At 31.7% G+C, this 14,678-nt stretch overlaps 1 protein-coding gene across 5 annotated transcripts in view; it reads right to left on the reverse strand.

Annotated features, from left to right (window-relative positions):
* Cnksr2 (connector enhancer of kinase suppressor of Ras 2) overlaps positions 1–14,678 on the reverse strand; it is a 220,159-nt gene that overhangs the window by 98,680 nt on the left and 106,801 nt on the right. For 3 of the 5 annotated variants that reach the window (XM_070040726.1, XM_070040725.1, XM_070040729.1), the window contains exon 9: positions 6,002–6,148. The exons of the other annotated variants lie outside the window; for them this stretch is intronic. In XM_070040726.1, the coding sequence (XP_069896827.1) occupies positions 6,002–6,148 (147 nt within the window). The remainder of the gene's footprint in view (positions 1–6,001; positions 6,149–14,678) is intronic. 5 annotated transcript variants of the gene reach the window in all.

The following is a 14,678-nucleotide window of genomic DNA, read 5'->3' on the forward strand; positions in this document are numbered from 1 at the left end:
ATTCAATAAGGTTCCATCAGGGAAGACAATTTGCATATGTGTTGTTACTCTTGTAAGATTTCTTGAGAGGTCACTGTCATTTATCTCTATAAATGTTTAAATCCTAAATAGACCTCATTCAACAACACATATTTATAGCTTTCGGTCCATTAATGGCAATACCAGGCTCAGAAATCTTCCAGGTAGAAGACATGTATTTTTCATAGTTAAACTACATAAATATTTTAAATTTGTATTCTAAAATATGGTATGGCACAAATCTTCCTCTGAATCATGAGTAGTAACTTTAACCAAAAGTTACTACTCATCCAGCTTAAACTTTATTAGATTAACAATTGTAAACTAAAAATCTTCAACTTTTGTAAGGGATCATTGAGATCTAACTTTAAATCATTTGCTGAATCAGGGCATTTTTTTTTCTTTGTACCTCTTAATTCTACCATCACTATAGAAACTGAGTACATCTAAAAGTTACCTGTGTATCTCTGAAACCATTATGGTTTTAAAGCCTATGAATAAAGAATCTATATTCGACATTGCAATTTTATTCAAAATACTTTACATTTTACATATTGGCAAGTATGTTTTAATTTAGTTGTCCCTCTGTATATATAGTAAGTGACTCTGTTTTGATGAAGATATAAAAGTCTTTAATGAAACCAATGACAGAAATAAAGGCAGCCCCAATATTCAAAAGATTAAAACACTGCATTAAGTTGTTAGTTCTAAAATTCACTAATGAAGTTTGCACAGAGCTCGTTTTTGCCTTCTAGGGAGAAAATACCAACTGAAATACAAATGATTACATTACATATAATACCTAGTCAATGATTTTATTTCCTCTTGGGAATAAGCACAAATCCAAGTGCATCACAACAGCCCAATATTTTAGCACAGAACATTTGTACAAGTCCCTTGTCAGTTCAGACAAATTCTTGTTATAATTCTCAACACTAGTATCAGAATATTGCTTTATGTTAACAACTCTTTCCTAATCATGTAGAAATACATTTCAGAGATGTATTCTGGATTTGGGGAGGCAAAATTTTGTATACAATCCTGTAAATTTCTTGACCATGTGAAGAATGTTTGATATAATTTGGAAAATTACTGAGCACACATTTTCCTGGCCACGTTTTTCTTAAGTAGTAAGTTATATGAAAAGAACTTAAGCAAGGGAAATGCACATAGTCAAAACTTTTCCACTCAGTTGTTTCACAGCTTCTACTAGAATCCAAATTCTAATAGTTTCTATGAAAGGATTAAGTCTTGTTTCATAAGCATGTAAATTCTCTTTTAAAATAAGATCAGAAAGAAAATAGACATTATTTTTTGATTGTGGATTTATCAAGAAGCAATATCTAATGAAATTTAAAGATACAGATATATGGAATTAAATATGTACGTAGGTACATAGTATATAACTAATATAGATTCAAGAGTTACACTTCAAAATTGCTCTTCCCACAAATATCAGAATTTGTTGCACATTGTATTGAGGCTAATAAATGAATTTAATTTTGTCCTGTCCAATCTTATAGGCATAATTAAACTGACAAAACTGAGCTTCCATTGTCAAATTATAATAAATATCATTCTTGGGATATTGGCCAGAGGAAAAACAGATATTTTAGCACTATAGGTGATTACTTATAGTTGCTGTTAATATTATGAAAACATTTGGCTCAAAATCACAAATGTGACTTAGATGCTTTAATTCATTTGCTTAAATACTGGTGAACTGTAACGTGATGTGACAATTGCTTGAAGCTATTTACTAATTTGAGCATGTCAGATATAAAAGTGCTACTGCCTCCCAGTTAGTACATTTTCAGTTAAAATGTACTTTTTCTAGTGCCATATCTAATTTCGTTGTTTTCTTTAAAATGTTCTTTTCAAACAAAACTCTCAGACACATACAAACTTTCTGTCACTTATTTCTTTCCAGTCACATGAACTTGTAATCTAATACTGAAAGAAATTTATGGCATTTCTGTTTTGCTTTTTATAGAATGACTTTAACCATTCAGAGCTGTTTGTACTTAGACTCTAACATTATCAGAATTGTATAGTTATATCAATTAAGAGACAAATTTGATGTTATGGCTATTTTCTTTCTGTTTCTTTTTTACTCAGTTGTTTAAATATCCTGCAAAAATGGCATGAAGGTAATGCTAAACAATAAAACTGAAATGGAAAAGCACAAAATCACGCAAGCAACTATGCCATCAATGTAAGAGATTTGTGAATAAAAATACAGTTTATGAATAAAATTCTAATCATACAGATTTAGGTTATTTTTAGAAAAAGTCTTAACAATATCTAAATCAGTGTGTTGAATTCCAGCATTGATTTTAGTGATCATTTTTGAGATGCATTCTCCCCCATAAAAGCTGGGTTACTAAATATTTTTTGAACCACTGATTCCCCATGATGATTTCAATGAAACTTCTTGGCAGTGTCCAATTAATTCACCCATATATCTCTTGTGAAAAGAAAATGACACCACCCATGCATTTTCATAGTACATACATACTAATTAAAACAAATATCTAAAATATACATTGAGGTTTATCCAGAGTTTCATGGGCTCTCTTTCATTTAATAGATGGACTTGACCCTGAACAATCACCATGCTTACCCAAATCAAAGGTATTAGTAGAGGATTCTACTAAGGAAATGCTTTGAAAAACAGTTCTCAGAAAGTAAGGAATCCCTTGTTTACCTTCTTAGAATAAAAGATGCTATCTCAAGTAAGACATCTCTGTTATTTATGAATGTATGAAGATGACAACATAATTGAATTCTTCTGATGTAACTGAATCTGCTTGTAGTATTTGACTAATGTTAGCTCTAAGTCCTTTATTATTTATTGCAAAATGTTTGAGAAGTCAGGAATTTATCAAAAAAAGCCACAAATTTCATGGAATGTACTGATGAATTTGCTCTGTGAGCATGAAGTTGAATTGTATGCTTTTGTTTATTTGGCTATAATTTGCAAAGAAATTCCAAATCAAAATTCATCATTGTAGTTAATTAACACTGAAACTCATGATTAATTTGAACATTTTAGGAAAAAAACTTCTACATTCAGTAATGTGGTATTCTTTAATAATGATTTACTTTAGGGTACTATGTTGAATTTGAATAACTGTATTTCCTTCTTAGTTCTAAAAAGATGCATATTATAGTGTCTACCTCCATACTACATGAATTTTGCTATATTTTATCTGAAAAGACTAGCAGGTAAGTTAAGCCTAGTATAGTATAAGGAAAAGATGTAAGACATACTGAGTTATATAAAAGCCAACTATTCTTTTTTTAGTAATCTAAGTAATCTCTTGATGTACCCTATGGAAAAAAGAAATGGCATAATGATGACATAATGCACATTTCTCCAAGTTTGAATATTAAGGATTTATATTGAAATGAATTAATGTGTTCTGACTCCATTTTATTTGTATAGACACCAGAAGCAAGAAAACTGTAATAATGGCATTGGTGTCTACATAAAGCACTGTTACATTTAGCATCTATGTTTCACATCTGAGGTTATTACATACAAGGAAGAAATGTTTACCTCAGACAAAGTCATTAAAGCATCTACTGTTACCTTCAAGATTGTCTCATCCCATTATATGACTTATCCCCTTCAACTTCCAGACCCCATTACCCGCAGGATTTTGTCCATCTTTAATTGTATAAAAACTGTTTTTATTCTAGAAAAAATTCTAATTAAAATACTCTTCCTGGCATCTGCATTATAGCATAGGTCAAAATCTTAAGATCAATAAAGAAATCCTAATGGCACATTTTTATAGGTCCTCAAAATAGATTGGAGGGACATCTGGTGGAGGTGGTGGTGGTAGTCTATATTATAGAATTTATACAGTTTCTTACTCCTAAGTTTTTTGTTTCAGCACTACTAGGAGGAATTTAATTGACACAAACGCTCTCCTGCTCTACTAAAATAACCTCAACAACTGAGGTAATCTCCAAAAATGTTAAAAGTACTTTATTTTTCTCTTCAAAGGTATTATTTATCTATAGGTGGTTGATCTTGGTCAATACATTTTAGGTGAACCATATTTAGCTGAGATAACAAATGTGTTGCTACATATGTTAGAACCTGAATAAATTCTGATTTCCATTCTTTCTAAATTTGGCATTTTAAGAAAGTAAATATACAAATACTTTTAGCTTAGCCTAATAAACAATGAGGAGCAAATATTAGTTATCTCATAAAGCAAATTTCTGGGCATTTAGGAATGAACTTAAAATAGTACCTAAAATCTATTATAATTATGTGATAATGAATACTCTAAGCCATTTGGTATCATTGTTGTCTAGCTATGAAAAAATATATTAAATGTTTTGTATATGTAACAAAATATTGGTTTTCAATTTATTTTAGTGATTCTTGAGTATCCTATGGTGTTCACTCCGCAGTCTGTGATGGTAGAGAAGAGTATAAGATTGGAGTAAATTATCAATACATTTGCTAGAGAGTGTCCTTTACACAGAGAACATGGATCAACAAGAAATTAAAGTGTGATGTGAAAGTTCCTTTTATGATGGACAAGATATTAAATTTAATAACACATATGCAGAGAAGAGCACAGGATGGATGAAAGTATGGGCCTATTCTTCTGCAATTCCGCCTCTTCAAACTTTGATAGAGAGGTATTTGGTGAAGACGTTAATAGGAAACTCCAGAGTAGAACAACAAAGCAATTTATAATGCAGTGAGGAAAAAAATAATGTGATGATAAAGTCTGATTTCTCACCTATGATTAAATCAGGCAACTATTGATCTCTGAACTTCAGTGGCAGTCAGATGTATTTGATAATAAACATACATTTGAAGTAAAATGAATTTGGAGATATTAATATGATTTACATTTATTCATTTGAAAAGTGGGTTCATATTAAAATGTTAACAATTAATGTTGAAACATTTTGTTTTGTATTATTTAAATATAATGCCAACTTTGGGGAGAATAAATACAATAATGTTTTAAACAACTAAGAATCACCACAATCCATAAGGCCAGTTATGTGAAATAATTTACTTATTAGAAAAAAAGCCGTGAGTGGCCAAAGGTACTAAGTACACAGCTTAATAACTTTACACACAAGTGACATCAATGCATTTTCATATATTGCATCCATGATTATTCTGAACAATGGCCAGTATGTTCGATTCAATGGGAGATTTAACTTTTTAATTAGACTGATACAAAAAGCTAATAATCTGCTATTTAAAAAATACAGGGCATGTAAAAGAAAGACTTCCTATGATAAGTTTAAAAGTTCTATCCTGACTGAAGTGTACGGAAATCTATCACTTCCCTGACTTTTGCCAACCAGAATATTTTGTATCTTTCTGGATAACTCTTAATGAATATAATTTGTCACTATGTAGAGTAATATTTTAGAGTAATATTTTATGCTGAAGAAAAATTCTAATGTAACAATTTCTCTATTTTTGCCACCCTATAGGATAGAAAAAGGAAAAATGAAGAATTAGGAGGAATGTTCTAGGGAGAATTTAATTACTAATTTAAAACTTCATTTTCCTATTGTTTGCAAATTACTAACTCAGAACTTGATTTAAAACAACTCTATAAACTATCATCTAGCCTCTTCCAGAAGTATATATGATGATAACCTATAAAATACAAGATTATATTATGAGTCCTCTTATTTTAATTCCTCTTTATATTTTGGTGTGGAATATCATGTTGTCTTTTGGAATTATGCTTTAAGTGTTTATGAATTAAGACAGAACTTTTTTTTATCATTTGGGTTTTAGTAACTCTCAGATTCATCATAAATAAGCCTATTAGGATAAGCTGTGAAGAGATAATTTCACAAACAAATTTTCAAAAGCATACAAGGTTAATCCATATGCTGCTGAGATGAGGCACAATAAAGAAGCAATACTGAGATCATCTATGGCTAAAATGATGGTGTATGACTTATGATTAAGCTTCATTACCTGCAGAGCAAGGGGCTTCCATCTCATATTTTTCAGTAAAGCTGGTGCTGAGGTAAGCATGCTCTGAGGTCGCTTTTTCAAAGTTAAGATAACACCACTCGGGTCCTCTCGTAGTGCATTCACCAAATTTTTCAACTGCCACCCCACCTGGTAACCAGCAAAATCATTACAATAAAATTGAGGTACAGTATTCAAAGATTTAATGTTCTCCCCATTTAATAAGATTAGTAAAAATCACACAAATGGTGTATCATCCTATCAATTTTCAGGAGATATATATTCAAGAAAGAAAATTTATCTTTGAATTGATTAACCATGTTATTGCATTAGAGTCCATAGAATTATGAGACAACATAATGGACACTGAACATGTCAAAGCAGAGGCTAAAATGATATCCTTTCGATGCAATCAGGCCACCATTGGTGCTGCTCAGCTGCTAGATGTAGATCCAAGCTCTGTTCACAAGTACAATTTACAAATGCACATGACAGAAACAAGGAATTGGCAACGTCCTGAGCTTACAAATTACACCACATGCTTTCTCATCACCATCTTTTAGCGATATGTGGTTACAAGAGTCTCTAAATTAGACTGACATTAGTTGGTACTGACACACCAAGGCAACATTGTAATACAAGGACAGCAGCTTCCATGAAATCAACCTTTTAACATGTTACAAAGATAGAATCTAATGACACAAAAATGCTACTCCAATGCAGCAGCTATTGGGAATATGTTCTAAACAACCCTAAGAATGTAAAATATAGCATGCCAAATTTAATGAAGCCATTCTGCTTAAATATCAACTCAAAGTGTTTTGTATGACTAAACCAAATACTTGATAAATGTCTTTAAACCTGGCTTCAAAATTACTCATGTCAAATTACTTCACTCATCATCCTTTGAAAAACTTTAACAAAGAATAATGTCTATTAATTTAGTTTTAAAATAGACTACAGATACAGTATTAGATACAAAGTCCTACAACTGTGATTTAAAGAAACATGTAAAAATCTTACTCCAATATTTACTTTAAAAATACATTTCACATTTAAAACAGAGAAAAACCATTTATACCAACTCTAATGGGTAGTAATATTCCAGGATGTATTCTACAAATACATTGGGTCAAAGTTTATCCTGGTTTGCAAACAGGATTTAGAAAATGGTTGCAACAGTAATGTAGTTTCTTCCTAGGCACCCAAGTAAGAGAGTGTGAACCTCTTTTGTGTGCTATTCACTATGTTTTTGCCTGGAAGATATTACTCAAGCTGGAGAGAACGAGCATCCTTCACTAAAAGAAGGAAAGATCACTCAGAAGCTATGAACAGGTAATATGGAAGAAGCAAGATGCATGCTACACTACTTAAAGCCTCAGATTGGCTGGGTGTGGTAGCACATGCCTATGATCCCAGCACCTTAGGAAGCAGAGATAGTAGGAGCATAGTTTGAGGCTGGCCTTGTGCATAAGTGAGAAATCCTAGCAGAAAAACAGTGAAAAAAAAACCTGGGAGCAGTAGTAGACCACTTGTCTAACCAGCTCAAGGCTCTTGAGTTCAATTCCTTGTACTATCACTACCACCAATGAAAGAAAGAAAGAAAGAAAGAAAGAAAGAAAGAAAGAAAGAAAGAAAGAAAGAAAGAAAGAAAGAAAGAAAGAAAGAAAGAAAGAAGGAAGAAAGAAAGAGGAAGAAAAGGGAAAAGAAAGAAACCAAAATGCCTAGGAGTTTCTAATTTCAAACAAAACTATCACTGATACTTGGTTAACATGAATAATAGGTAGTCACTCTAGAAAATGCACATTAATGAAGATCAGCTATAGTATGGAGCTGGTCCAATGCCTATCACATATAACTGGAGATTGGTTTGTGTCCAAATGTATATTACATTGAGTTTTATTTCTCTGATAGGTAGGTAGTGTTCCTACATCCATTTCTATAAGCTAAGAGTTAAAGCAAAACGGGTTCCAATTCAGGTGTTTGCCAAAATATGGATGTAACTTCTGAGTACAAGTTTGAAGAAGATATGTTGTTTATACAAAGAGTTTATAAATAACTTATTAATGATAACCATATTTTATTATTTATCCATTCACATAATTATCAGTTGTATTCAGCAGCCAATGTGATAGCCACATCATTCTTCCAACATATATGTTCTCAATAATGAATTACACATAGATGTCTTTTCATAATTTTCTTTCCATTTTACTCTATAAAATGATTGCTGGGCATAGCTGGGGATTTTTAAGGCTAGATGGTGTTTCCTGTGAAATGTTCAGTACAATTTGCTTCATTATGTTCTTTCATAAATTCTATATATGGAAGAAAAAGTAGGCATATTAATTTAAGTACTTTACAATCAGCCTCTCTGCTACTGTTGACACAACACTATCAATGTTTTTTCTTTAAAAAAGCAAATGAATATACACCAAAGATTATATATAGTAAATATCTTTGGCTCCAAAATTCAACTTCCACTGCCATGAGGGAAAGACTGGACAAATGAAACCAAGATAAGTGAGCAACACATGTGACACAGTATTGTTTAAACCCATCAAATACTGTACATGAGTAAATGTCCACTAGTAAGAGATTTACTATATGGAACAAAATTAAGTTCCAAAATGGCAAATGCAATTTAATTCCATGGTTGCCAAAAAATGAATATCGATATGAAAGAGAGATCCTAACTATTAATGGTAGTTACATTAAAGAATAAACACCACGATATAATTTCTTTTTTATACTTCTGTTTCCTGAACTAGCAATATGCATGAGTAACTTTTGTAAGCACTTAAAATTGTAAAATACATGGGTTTTAGTCTATGGCTATTTTAATTAGATATGATTAATTTTATGGATTAACCAATCAAGACTGTTATGGATGGAAAATTTCTATAAGCACGGAATCAGAAAGGTAGCACTGTTTAAAATACTAAAAGGTGGCAATGGGAAGTCAAATCTGTGCATTATGTCTTTAGATGATTAGCAAAAGCAAATACAAATTTATTATTGAATTACTCAATAAGTCAAGAATTCCAATACCTGCTGACTTCTGATTCAACAACTGATTTTCAATTACACGATTTTAGTGAATGACTCCACTTAAGCATTAAGTTAGTTTCACATAGAAATTGCCAAATAGAAGCTGTTATGGACTGATGCACAACAGCAATCCCAGCTCATCAAAGGCAGTCAGGGGAATGAACGTTTGAGACCAGTCTAGGCAAAGGTAATAAGATCCTATCCTAGAAACAAAATAGAAAGAGCTAGGAGTGTAGCTCAAGTGGTAGAGTACTACCTAGCAAATGAGGCCCTGGGTTATATCCCCAGTACAATAGAAAGTTGCTGAACGGTAGTAAAGGACACTGCATAATTCACAGCCTATGTGTACACATGACCTCATGGCTTTCTTATTTGAATAGTCCTTTTTTTCTTCCATAGTCTTTTCTGAAACTTAATTTTCATTGCTTCTAAAAAGCCTTATGCCCTTTCCACTGCACATTGTCTTATATTGCCATATTTAACAACTGTCCTCATTTTATTGGTGAATAAGATAACCTCAGAACCCTGGTTCTGTGACACCACCAACTTCCAGCCAGATGAGATGCAATGAATACTTGAAATTATTTTCTTTAATAGCTATTTAGACACTTATGGTTGCCATACTACAGGGGAGAATCAGTAGATGATGTGAAAAAATGAAGGTTGGGAACTTCCATGATAGAAGCTAAATGTAACAGTACATATACCAAAATGTATAAAACATAAATGCATGCTAATCATTTTTTCAAGGTTAGGTTTTTGTTTTCTTATTTAAGTTCCTAGATATAATTTTAAAATATAATAGACATGAATTGGAAACCATGTAAATAAAACATAACAGAAATATGAAAAATGATTATAATGTAATCTTCCATTGGCTCCAAAGTTTCTGTGTACTCAGAAAAAGAAGGAGCTTGAAGGAAAGAAAACAGTGTCAAAGAATCAAATAAGGTAAAAAATGAGGAAATCAGATCTTCTCTGGGCGTTAAAGAGATAACAGATTATGGATAAATACGAAGAAAAACAGTCTAACAATAAAGATATCCAAAAAGGAATTGGAGTACTTGTGAAACAGTGAACTCTACATTAAGAGATGATTCAATATTGTTGTGCAGACAAAATAATTACAGAACTTCAAAGGCCTAATACATTCCAACTTTAATTATAGAATGGGTAGAAACAATCAAATAGGTTACAACAGTTTGTCTCAAGTAGAGGAATGTGGTCTTGCTACATCTCGATTTGTCTTATATCATCTCCTCTCCCTCAGATTTTTCTAATTTTTATGTCATCTTACAATGTTCCCTTCTCCTTCAAGAACTTACAATTACAACTTCCTGCCTATTAATCCAAGGACTTTCTAACTATTCCTGCTTCCTATCAAGAACTCTAGTCAAAACATTCCAAGTGTTCAGTTCATTGATACTAACAGCTACTAAACAATCAAGTACTGATAAATTGATGTGCTAGATTCCTCACACCCATAATAAAATCATTTTATGTTTTCATTCTTACAACAGCCTAGTGAAGTAAATTGTTAAACTAGTCCTGTACATGAAGATATTGAATGAAAATGAGACTTGTTGAACCAAGATTATAACAATACTAAGTGACAAAGACAGAATTTATACTTAAATCCCATTTGATCCTCCAGCACCAAGTATTTTCATCCAAATATATATTGTTAGCTTAAATGAAAACAATATCGAAAAATGTTAATGGTAATAATAATGAATCAAGATTCTCATCATCCTCTCAACTTGGGAGTATGGTGTCACCTATAAAAGCCCCCCACTTGTTTAATCCATATGTGTCCTAAAAATAGATCACAGCAATTAACACCTCTTCTCACTGCCTTATTTCTGGTGTAGATACCTATTTGCTAGACTTAAAACAGACTCCTGATCTGCCTTTCTGCTTCTAGTCTTTTGAGCCTTCAAAAATACTGCTATGTGTAAAAGTACTTCTCCTTTCAAAACCTTGCAATAGATCTACAAAGGACCATGAGAATCAATCTTTATATAGGTTCTTAATAATATTGTTACAGTTTTGTTACATCTTTTAATGTTAGAAAGAATGTATTAGAAATACCAGGAAGGTTTGTTAGCCAACATATTACTAATTACTATATTTTATCACCCCAAGTTTTTGATCCAGTAGTTCTGGGGTAGATTCAAGAATCTGCTTAAAAAATAAATTTCTCAATGATGATATTACTAGTAGTCTGGGAACATACTGAGAATTACTATAATAGATCAATGGCTCCTTGAAGGCAGTGACTAATGCATGCCTAGAATAATTTTGGTGTCTATTACCTTTATAAAGAATGGGCATAATAACTCAGATCAGTAATTAGTTTTATAAGTTTTATAGTGTGGATACAATGGTGTGTGTGACACAATCTGTACCTTATTAAAAAGTAAGATGAACAGGGAAGAGATCAACAGATGAATAAACCTTTAGAGCAGAATGAGAGAAGTACCTAAATGGAGTGTCTACTAGGTGTGGCTAAAGTGGCACCTAATGCATCCCATCGTAAGGGTTTGTTAAAGGAAGGCTCCCGATTAGGTTAAGCCAAATCATTATGATTTGAAGAGATGAAGGGGTGGCTGGTAGCTGAAGGGATGAAGAAAATTGGGAGACAAAGTGTTAAGTTTGAGCAATTTCATTAATTCAGAATGCATGGATGACAGAACAAGGGAAAGAGTAATGATGAAGGAGAACAAAACGGAGGTTGGATGAGAACAAAAGACTTGTTCAAGTAGAATTTTTCAAGTTGGCTAAATAGTGAATTTACATTTTCCTCAAATGCTGTTTTTCATTTCAGCAATATGTGCAAAAACACAGTTCCCCCTGTTTATAATTTTCTTTTACTTATTAAAATCTTATCTTCCCATAAAGGCTCATAGTACAGGCAGTATCCATAATAAAGTCTTCTTAAAAGTAGAACTCTATTTTCCTTATGTGAATCTCAGAACGGATTGTACCTCACTTGTAACATTTTTATTCCTGTTAAAATACATTTTCCCTTACCCTTTACTATCTACTTCTCAGAAGTGGATTTTAATAGTTTTAAGGAAAAAAAGAGAAATCATTTGTTTAGCTATACTCTGCAACCAATAAAGTACCTTACAAATGGTTAATTAACAATGGAATTAGTGAGGTGATGAAGTGATGAGAGCTAACTGTTTCAAACATAATAAAATGTCCTTAAGCCCCAAAGCAGGGCTTAGGGGTTTTTGGCATGTAAAATCAAGATGTGTAATACTTATAGTATGGCATATTCAATGAATATGACATATAATATAAAACAAAACAATGAATGACATATAATATAAAACAAAATGTTTTATACATAATTACAAAGCTAACATGAACTTTTGCCCCTAATTTACCATAAAGCATTTCCCTTAAAAGTGAACATCTGGTTACTCAACAAAAAAATTCATTCTGATGTGATTATGATAAGGTATGATGTGATTATTATAATAGTGGATAAATTGTTACTTGCCTTAGAAGGATTTTAGTTCATCATACACATTATATAAACACTGTTGATATGGTATTTTATTCCCTCAAATTATTTTACACTAGTTGTATATAGTCCAAGAGTATTTCATTGACATGAAGTTCAAGGGCTGGAATGACCCTTTTAAAAAACGCCATTTGTATCTTATACAAAATGTGTCTTATTATTGGCTAATGGTTCCTACATGTGCTGAATTTCTAACATTGTCTTCCTCATTCGACAAGACAGAAATCAATGTCTCTAAGCAATAGCTAATCTTATCCCTTACAAATTTATATACAAAATCTCCAATACAAACATGAAATATATTTTGTATACAACACAAACAGGGCTAAAATTTCCCAAAAGAAGGTCACTAAAGTATGCCAAGTTTTAAAGGCCAGAGGTTCTGCTTTCTTGTGGATGAAACAGACATCAGGTGCAAAGTAACATGAGTGGATACATCCTGAATAATTGTCAGCCTCAGTTAGGATCACAACAGGCCTTGGAGTTGGTGCTGTGGAGATGAGAGGTTTCCTTTCTTTTGAGAACATAGAGGGAAGAAGTTGTCTTTTACCCCTTTACTACTTGCCCTGATCTGTTTTCCAAACATAAGATGAATTATTTTGTCAACATTTTCAAAGTGATTAACTTTCACATATGCTTTTGTGTGTATACATATGTCTATTTACAGGTATAAATCAGACCTTCTCACAAAGGAAATTTCAAAGAGACTTGAGGTATGGCTATATCAATGACTGATGCTATGAGTGAGTCATGCAATATCTAAATGTCTTTGTTTTCAAAAGCACTGGGAAGACAAGCCATCATGCTATGGTTAATTACACTTTTGTCTTTGGTAAAATATTTTGGTGCTGATATACATATAGATTTTTGCATCAAAAGTTATAGAAGAATCAAATAAATTAAATATTTTATAGTGATTGCTACCTTCTTTAGCAAAACAAGCTATGTAGAGGAAACATTACACTTTATAAGCATTTCTGTCAATCAAAGGTTCTGTAACTACTGTATCTCAAGTAGCAATGTAAAAATTTACTTATACTCAGTGTACCCTTTGTATTCCTGGTGTCTGTGCTCCTGTGATAAGCTGATTCCAAAGCATTTTGTACCATCAGCTCTCATTTTCTACTTCCATTTTAACATGGCATTTGGTAATTCTGTAGTCTCTGGGCCAAATGTTTATTTTGGACACTTTATAGTTCTCATTCATATATGCTACAAAAACGAAATCAATGCTACTTCATTTTAATATTTGTATCATTCATGATGTTCTTTCACTTCTGTAAATAATAAAATTTACTGCATCTGAAAAGATGCAGAGATGGGAGAAAAGAAGAAGGCATTACAGTGAAAAGGAAAGCTATGTAGTGAACTTCTAATTATATTATGAACTTTAGTCTTTCAAAGAGTAGTAACATATTTTAGAAGAATCATAATACATTGTAAACTATATTTTTATAAGAATATTTTCATAAGTTAACATTTAGAGCAATTTTAATCTGCATAAGTCTGGAAATTATAAAATTTCAGCCATTCATTATTATGATTAATTTTTGTTCTTGCAAAAACACTGGATATATATGTATTTTTAAAAAAAAAAAGAAAAAGAAAAGATTCCCAAACATTGTAGAAAATTATTTCAAAATAATAAACCCCTCCTTAGGGATTTTTAGAAATTATCATTACTAATGAAAAATTTGTATTTAAATCTAATTTAGGAACCTAAACAACAGAAGTAATCAAAAAGCAACCCAAACCTCAGTATTCAAAGGTACTATGTTTAAAATATTATGACTCTGCTACTTTAAAAAATGTCATTTACTAGTAGACATTTAATAAATATATGCTTATTTGAAGTTATTTGTAAATATTGCAATGCATGTGTCTATTTACAAAACACACAATAGAGCATATATATATATATATATATATATATATATATATATACATGTACATTTAAATAAACAGTACTCTAGGTTTCTTAAGAAAGAGTTTAATTTACACTTCCATCATGGGGCCAGGTATACTGGGTCATGTCTGTAGTCTCAGATACATGGAAAGCAGAGATCAGGAAAATCACAGTTCGAGGTCAGCCCA

This window comes from Dipodomys merriami, unplaced genomic scaffold (assembly GCF_024711535.1).
Source record: "Dipodomys merriami isolate MVZ:Mamm:240054 unplaced genomic scaffold, mDipMer1.0.p SCAF_3, whole genome shotgun sequence".
Lineage (NCBI taxonomy): Eukaryota > Metazoa > Chordata > Mammalia > Rodentia > Heteromyidae > Dipodomys > Dipodomys merriami.